The sequence below is a fragment of the Phalaenopsis equestris genome, unplaced genomic scaffold, assembly GCF_001263595.1.
Source record: "Phalaenopsis equestris unplaced genomic scaffold, ASM126359v1 Scaffold000002, whole genome shotgun sequence".
Taxonomy (NCBI): Eukaryota; Viridiplantae; Streptophyta; class Magnoliopsida; order Asparagales; family Orchidaceae; genus Phalaenopsis; species Phalaenopsis equestris.
The window spans coordinates 47464674-47473767 of NW_018164444.1; the positions used below are offsets into that span (position 1 = coordinate 47464674).

The 9094-nt window shown below is 36.6% G+C and overlaps 1 protein-coding gene across 2 annotated transcripts in view; it reads right to left on the minus strand.

Moving 5' to 3' along the window:
- Positions 1–203: 203 nt before the first annotated feature.
- LOC110018072 overlaps positions 204–9094 on the minus strand; it is a gene marked incomplete at its 5' end in the record, with an annotated part of 10891 nt that continues 2000 nt past the window's right edge. Inside the window, 2 exon segments of one of the 2 annotated variants that reach the window (XM_020715298.1) lie at positions 204–1133; positions 3981–4056. In XM_020715298.1, the coding sequence (XP_020570957.1) occupies positions 280–1133; positions 3981–4056 (930 nt within the window). 2 annotated transcript variants of the gene reach the window in all.

Here is a 9094-nt window from a genome sequence, read left to right on the forward strand (position 1 = left end):
GTTTTAAGAACTGGGCCTGACAAAAAAATATTATGGCTAGTAAATCAGACGTCACGCAGCTAAACTCTAGCGTGATGCGATCCACACCGTCGTTCGTAAGTCTTTTGGACGTCGGAAGTAATGTTTTCTCTCGGGTCAAGGAGCTTTCTAAACTACAAACCCATAGAGCCTTAAATATGTTAAAAAGAAATTCAAAACCAAAATTACAGCAAAAAGACTAATTCTTATCATTACATAACATTACAGAATTTGTCTTCAAACATTTCATTTAGAAAACATCTATTTTTCCACCTTATCATCCTCATCAACATTAGCCGCAGTATCTGTTTTGTTTTTTGATACAGGAGCAAGAACATCTGCGCTCGTTGATCCTTCAACTAGAAAGATCTGCTGCTGGAAATATTCCTGAATCGCTATTGCATCATCAAGAACCGGGAGATCACCTGTTAGTGTCTTGAACGCAAATTCTAAACAAGGATCAGACCACGAATCTCCGAACAGCGAAGCCGATGAGAAATCAGGCCAATCCATGGTTGCTTCATGCATCACCATCGCTCCGCCTTCCGACATGTTCGTGGCGCTGGCGCTGGCGCCACCTTCATCGTTAGGCCATTGAGGGGTTTGTTTGAACACATATTTGGATTTCAATTCATGGGGACGTTCGCCGCCCATATCAACATCAGTCTTAGGATCAGCTTCGACGTAAGATAGCCGTCTGGGTAATCTTTTCCTGCTTCCATGCTTTGGTTTCACCAAATCTGGAGTTGAGGGATTCCCCACAGTTACTGGAAGTTCCTTCTCCACTTCTGAGAGATTCTTATTTTGTAGATCCAAAATGTTTACTTTTTCATCAGAAGTGTTCTGTTTGGCCATGGAAAGTTTCATCTCATCTTCAAGATAATTCTTTGATGTCTCATTTGATATCAGAGGGAGCTTCTCAGGTAGATTTTCATCTTGCGATGTCACCTTGTCCTCTTCGTTGGAGATCTCCATTGATTTAATGGCAGATTCAGGCTTGGTTTCTTCCTCCTCAGTTGCCTCGTCTTCTGCATGTTTTGCGAGGATCCTGCCATCAGATTCGGTAGGGTTTAAGGTTGCTGATTCTGTTTCATTTTTGTAATGTGGTTTTGCCCCTATGTTTTCTGAAAAATTAGATCATTTGAAACTGTAAAGCTTAAAAGATACATTCAATGAGAACAGTGCTCAAAATACTGTATTTGAAAGGTCTTTCTCCCTGTGCAGCCTGAATTTCCTTTACACTTCCACAAATTCTTCAGATGTTTAATGCCCCACTTGAGTTGGTTCTTGTAACTTATATGTAACCAATAAATTAGATATAATAAGGCTAACAGGAGATTTTTTTAAAAAAAATTTAATCAGAGCGAATCAAATTGTCAAAAAATTTAAATTAGATATAATTTGGATAGTTCTCATTTTTTTGCTTTATGGCACAAAATGTTGGTTTATAAAAGACAAGCATAAAACTAAGTTACATGTTGTTGAGATGAGAATGCCTAGGTAGATAAGTAGCTTGACTCTTAGAGACAAAATGCATTTTAAAAAAAGTGGTTGATTATTTTTGCATTTCTATAAAATATGACGGACAAAATTAGAGAGAGTCGTCTTAGATGGTTTGGTCACATTAAACGTCGATCATCTGATGATCCGTTTAGGAGAGTAAATGTTTTACATTTGACTTATGTTAAGAAAGGTAGAGATAGACCTAAAAAGATTTGGGCATGTTGTAAAAAAATGATCTTGATTTATTAAAATTAAATGAAGATGACACTCAATATGACACAATGGAGAAAATGGAGAAAAAATGATTCATATACCTGACTCCACTTAGTAGGATAAATGCTTATTGTTGTTATTGTTGTTGTTCTTGTTTTATAATTTGTATAAGTGATACTACAGTTAGAATCCAATCAAAATAATCAAGAAATTTAATTAGGAATTAGAACCATGTAAAATCAACATGGAATTCGGTTTAATTCGTGCAAATTAGGTCTATGTGTTAGTTTTTTATTGAAATCAAGAGCACTAAAAAAATCAATATTAGCCTGTGAACCAAAAAAAAAAAAATACAGTAAACAAAATTATTATTAAAATAATAAAAAAACAAGCTTTATGTCAAAGACGACTTCCTCTAGAAGAACAGAATCAGTACTCGTGCATCACTCAAAACAATAGCATCCAACTTGAACTCTCAAAATTAAAACTACAAAGAAAAAAATTATCAAGTCGTAATTCTTTAATTACATACCTCAACAAATATTTATAAACTCCTAATCTCTCAAAATGGTAGACATGGTTAGCGCTAGATCGGCCCATTTCAAATATAAATTTATTTCATAAAAAAATTGATATTTTCCTAAAATTCTCATCCATAACCAGAATCATATAAGTGGAAGCCCATAACTTCACATAACTCCCAAGTTTTGCACAAAACATTTGAATAGATTACAAAACTCAAAGCCTTACAACCAGTGGTGGAACCAGAGGATGGTTGGGTGAGGCACTCGCCATCCCTAATTTTTCACTATACTCTTTAATATCATACAATACATTGAAAATTGTCTCTTAAACTTAAATACTTAATAATAATAATTTAATAATAATATTTATATTAGTTTAAGTTCTTTTAAGGAGATGGAAGTTTTAAACTTACACGCCACCCATTAACTTTTTTATTTTGACACTACTCTCCTTAAGTTTTGGTTCAGTGGCCGATTAGATCATCCAATCTTTTCCCAACTATTTAAGTTGGCCTTATAAATTCCTAGTCCCCATTCAATTTGGTTGAATGTTTCATAAAGTGCTATTTATATCTTATTCAAATCTTATACATTATTTATATGCCTTCTCATTGTTAATCCTTCCATATTATTTTTATAAGTTGTCTTATTGGCAAATCATTTATTGTATATATCCTTCCATATTATTTTTATAAGTTGTCTCATTGGCAAATCATTTATTGTATATATCCAAACCACCTAAATCCATTATCCACGTTATCCTTAATATAGCCATTCAGAGCTATCATCCTTAATTTGTCCTCCCTAATTTTACCAAAAATCTCTATAAGCATTCTCATTCCTACTTCATCCATTCATTTCTTATTAATTATAAAAAATGGGGAACCTCCTATTTCAGGCAACAGAGTCTTGTTAGTTATAAAGAATAGCCGACCTCCTATTTCATGCATCAAGTCTGCTATACATAGGGTTTGAAGCAATTATTTTTTAAATCAATGTCCATTTCCTAAATTTTTAGAATTAACTTAATTCTTGTCAATATAGCATGACCGCATGACGGTATCTGTCCGTGTAACCATAAATTTATCATGTGCATTTTCTATAAGGGTGCATACCACCAAATTCTTGTGTATTTACATGTCTAACACTTATTCTTTACATTTATACCACCCGAATGTTTCATATCACATAAAAAATACCATTATTTTTCATGCACAAGTAAGATGCCAAATTTGTCAAAATTGAAGTTTAGGCGTTAGATATGTAAATACATAGGAATTAAGTGGAATGTATGCAAATCTTCCTTACAACAACAACAAAGCCTTAATCCCACTATGTGGGGTCGGCTACATGAATCAATTTCCTCCATTGTGTTCTATTTAGTGTCATATTTTCATTTAATTCTAGTAAATTAAGATCATTTTTAATACAATAAGCCCAAGTCTTCCTAGGTCTACCTCAGCCTTTCTTAACACAAGTCGAATCTAAAACATCTACTCTCCTAATCGGATCATCAGATGGTCGATGTTTAATGTGCCCAAACCATCTAAGACGACTTTCTCTAATTTTGTCCGTCACAGGAGCTACCTTAAAAAAAAAAAATAGTGCCCAACCTTCACTTGCTTGTCAATTTCTAGCAATCAAAATTGTGAAAATTCAAAGCTATCCAAGCAATAAAAGAGCTTATTATCACCCACATTCTAATTAGCTTAGGAATTTTACCTTGAGAAGAAGATGGCTGCAGCAATCTGTCAGGAATTGTGGTAGTTTCACCCAACTCTCTATGTGAATCTGGAGACTACAAGAAAAAGATCACTGCTTAAAAAATCATGGTTAAACTGCAAAGATATGAATTGCATGAATTATTATGTAGTTTATATGTTGACCAAGCCTGTTACTATCAACAAGTTCTTGCATTGCTTGGACTTGTTGAATGTTTGCAGTTGCTAAAGAAGCATGGTATATTACTATAACACAAACGAATCGTAACTCCCATGTATTTTTTCTCCTACATTTAATGGCTTTTAGTATAACAAATGAACATTTCTGTTTTATAAACATGTAATACGAAAAGATCCCACTTTGGGGTTCTGAACCTACAACGCAACTATCCCTATTGAACTTGAAACTTGTTAAAAATTCTTAAATCCAAAGCATCTGACAATCTTTTATCACATACAACCCATGAGAGATAAATCTAATTAAAAATATTTTATCACCAAATTCGTGAAAATACAACCAAAGGAGTTATTACATTATAATATACTCTGTCATCGAAGAACAATATTTGCTCAAGGGAATCTTCCATATTATATTCTTTATATCGTTGTTACCTACACTTCCTCCTTTCTCTTTTTCTACTTAGCATGTCACCTTACTCTTTAAAATATCTCATTTTCCCTTCTTATATAACATGTCACTGTCTTTTCCTATACCCTCCCCATTTGTGCAGCTGGTTTTCTACAACCTCTCTATCCACCAAGGTTCTGAAAATTGGAGATTCAACCAGAAATGAACGGTTGAGTGAATGATGTAATACATATTTAAAGCAAGATTTGTTATGAAAAATGACGACAATAAAGCGAACAATTGGAACAAGAAAAATTGCACGTAAATAAAAAAAACACCAAAGCGACATATAGATTTACGTGGTTTGGAAAATTTGCCTACGTCCACAGAGCTGTAAAGGATTTTTTTTTTTCAAGGAATTACACCGTCGAGCGTTTACAAGAAAAATCTCTATTTTCTTCTCTCCTTTCCTCTCTCTTTTCTTCCTCGCTTTCTCTCTTAGAGGACCTGGCTCTTATGATAAGTCATAAGTGGCTATTTATAAAAACCAGGAGAGCGGTAGGTGGAAGGTAGGTGAGCGATAGGTGTGGGATGAGGTAGGTGAGATTCTTAATTAAGAAGTTAATTAAATTGCGGTAGACCGGGTCTCCACATTACCCAACAATTATCTCACTTAGAGACTGGGACATTGACTGCATTATCTACTAGTTGTATCATCTACTAGCTGTACCGACATTTTCCTTAAGCATGATATCCTCCACCTTTGCAACTAAAAGCTCTGTTCTTCATACCAGAATACCAACTAAAGTCGAGCAAAACTTCAGTTTCTCAAAAGTAACCTCCTTAATCAACACATCAGCAAGTCATATCAGCAAGGTCTTGCTTCCACAAATTTTCTTAAGTAGCAGTTGTTCGTCGACTAATAAAGATCGAATGAAGTGATACCTGATCTGAATGTGTTTGGTCTTGGATTGAAAAGCTGGATTTCTAGCAAGAAATATGACGCTCTGACTATCACTGTATAGAGTGTCATTCTGAACCGCCTTACCCAATTCCTTCAAGAAACTCTACAGTCATATCATCTCCTTAGCAGCCTCTGACACTGCAATGTACTCAGCTTCTGTAGTGGACAACAAAACTGTCTTCTATAGATTTGAGCCCCATGACACTGCAGTATCACTAAGAGCATAAACACAATATGTAGTACTCTTTCTATTGTCAATGTCTCCAGCTAAATGTGCATCAACATAGCTCTATATCTTCAGGCTCTTTCCTAAGAAACACAAACAGGTTTCTGAAGAGCCTCTTATGTATCTCAAGATCCACTTCACAGCTTCCCAATGTTTCTTCCCTGGATTACTCATGTATTTGCTCACAACTCCCACTGCAAGGGCAATGTTCGGTCTGGTGCAGACCACGGCATACATGAGTGAGCCAATAGCTGAAGCGTAAGGAACCTTACTCATGTAGTTTTGTTCCTCCTCTATCTTGGGAGACTGATTTTTGTTGAGTCTGAAGTGACTGCCTAAAAGTGTGCCAACTGACTTGGCCTTGTCCATATTGAATTTGCTAAGCACCTTTTTCACATATTCAGTCTGCGAAAGCCTCAACTTGCCTTTGACTGTCTCTAACAATCATCATGCCAAAGATTTGCTTTGCCGCTCCTAAATCCTTCATTGCAAAGTGCTCTAACATTTGTTTCTTCAGATTATTGATCTCATCAATGTTGGCCCTTGCAATAAGCTTATCATCCACATACAGCAACAGGATGATAAGAAATTGTCAAATTACCTGACATGACAACAGTGATCTATCTGGCATCTGTTGTATCTTGTATTCTGCATGAAATTAGCAAATTTTTTATACCACTGTCTGAGAGCTTGCTTTAGACCATACAAGCTCTTGTTCGGTCTGCAAACTGAATCTTCTTTTCCTTGTACCACGAACCCCTCAAGTTGGCGCATGTAAATGTCTTCTTCAAGGTCTCCATGAAGAAAGATTTCTTCACATCTAATTGCTCCATAAATAAATTTTCGGTGGCACCTATAGCCAGCACCCTATAGCCAGTACCATTCTAATGATTGTGAGCTTCACCACAGGAGAAAAGATCTCAGAATAATCAATGTCCTGCTTCTGTTGAAAGTCTTTTACAACAAGTCTGGTCTTATACATTTTGCCTGGTACACTTGTTCTTCCCTGATGGAAGTTCTGTCAACTCCCATGTCTGATTTCTCATCAGGGAATACATCTCCTCCTTCATGGCCAACTCCCACTTGCTAGAATGTTCATCTACTAAGGTTTTTTTATAGCTCTGGAGTTCTTCATTATCTGTCAGCAAGATGTAGTTCAAAGTTGGTGAGTAACGTTGTGGCGAATGTGTGATCCTGACTGATCTGTGAATGACAGCTAGAGTAGCGAATGACTCTGAACCTAACTGCGGAATAATAGGAATGGGTGTCCCGGACCCATTCTCCTCGTCATTCACATCTCAGCCCTGTACTGTAACCTTTGGTAGATCGTCAAATCTTACGATCTCTGATTCCTGAGGAGCTGCTTCAGAATTTTTACTAGTTTTGTCCTTGTACATCATCTTTTCATCGAAGATCACATTTCGGCTTCTGATAATCTTTCGATCTTGATCATCCCAGAAATGATAGTCAAATACTTCGTCTTCATAACCAATGAAATAACATTTCTTTGACTTAACCTCAAATTACTTAACCTCAAACTTGCTACGTGTATCAGGATTGATTAGAACATAAGAAAGAAACAAATGTTTTGTCTCCATAGCCAATGAATAAGCATTTCTTTGACTTAGCCTCAAACTTGCTACATGCATCAGGATTGATTAGAACATAAGAAAGAAACCAAAAGTCTTAAGATGAGAAAATTTGACCTCTTTGACACTCCAGACCTCAGGTAATTTACAGTCTAATAGGACGGATAGTCCTCTGTTGATCAGGTAAACTGCAGTGTTGACCGCATCTGCCCAAAAGGTTGGTGGTAGTCCGGCGTGCAATCTCATGCTTCTGGCACGTTCATTGATGGTCATATTCATCCGCTATGCAACTCCATTTTGCTATGGTGTCCCTGGAATGGTTTTCTCCATTCTGATACTCTGAGTTGAACAGTACTCCTTGAACCCATCATCAATGTATTCACCACCATTATCAGACCTCCAACATTTCAGTTTTAGATCTGTCTCTCAAGCATGACCTTCCAAGTTTTGAACACAGTAAATACATCAAATTTATGCTTTAGAAAGTAAACCCGTACATTTCTGCTATTGTCATCTATGAAAGTGACGTAATAGCGAGAGCCTCCAAGAGATGTCACTGGTGAAGGTCCTCATGCATCAATGTGTACAAGTTCTAGCTTTCTTGCCTTTGGCACTCTGCTACTTTTCAAGAAACTAACATTCTTCTGTTTCCCCATAATGCAACTTTCACACATGTCGAGGTCAACTAACTTCAGTTCTGGTAGCTTGCCTCTAGACTGAAACATTTTCATACCTTTCTGACTCATATGTACAAACCTACAATGTCACTTGTCTGTTGTGTTATCTGCAACTGTGGTATCAACATTGTTAATTAGACCAGTAGTCATATATAACGTATCAGTCTTCTTACCCCGAGCTAGTATCAGTGCTTATTTGGTAACCTTCCAGGTGTTATCAGAGAATAGTACTGAATGACCACACTCATCGAGCTGTCCAACAGATATGAAGTTCTTTTTCAGTTCATGAATGTATCTAACCTTTTATAGAATCCAATTATTTTTGTTAGGGAGTGCAATTTCAACATCTTCCATCCCCACCACGTTCAAAGCCGCTCCATCAACCAGGTACACCATCCCAAAGTCACCTGCAACATGTTTTGCATCAACTCCCGGTGGGAAGATGTGTGAAAAGAAGCCCCTAAGTCCAGTATCCAGTCGTCAGCGGAGCTATGAACTGCAAGCAATAGTGCATCATGCACTTCTTCAGTTACAGCATTAGCACTGACATTCTCCGTCTTCTTAGGATTTTTGCAGTTCTTCTTTATGTGGTCAGTTTTGCCACAATTCCAACAGGTTGCTTGCTAACCAGGCTTTGACTTGCTCTTGTCTCTATGTCTTGATTTTGATCTTCCTCTGCTTGAGTTTTTGTCCTGTGATTTACCTCTGGAATCAACATTCAATACTGAACTCGAACCCAAAGTCTCGCTAGAATCATTCCTACGCACCTCTTCAGTCAAAATTAAGTCACAAATATCATCACATTTTAGCTTAATTTTACTTGCAGAGTTGTTAACTGTCATCACCTATTTGGCAATGAAGCCAACAATATCAACGCTCGTATTTCATCGTCAAAATCAATTTCAACAGACGATAATTGATTTGTGATGGTGTTGAAATCATTCAGATGTTGAACGACAAACACGTCTTCCGTCATCTTTAAGTAAAATAATTTTTTCATCAAATGCATCTTGTTATTCGTCTATGGCTTTTCATACATACCTGATAAAGCCGCCATGAGATCCGCCGGCGTCCTCTCCTTGGTGACGTTT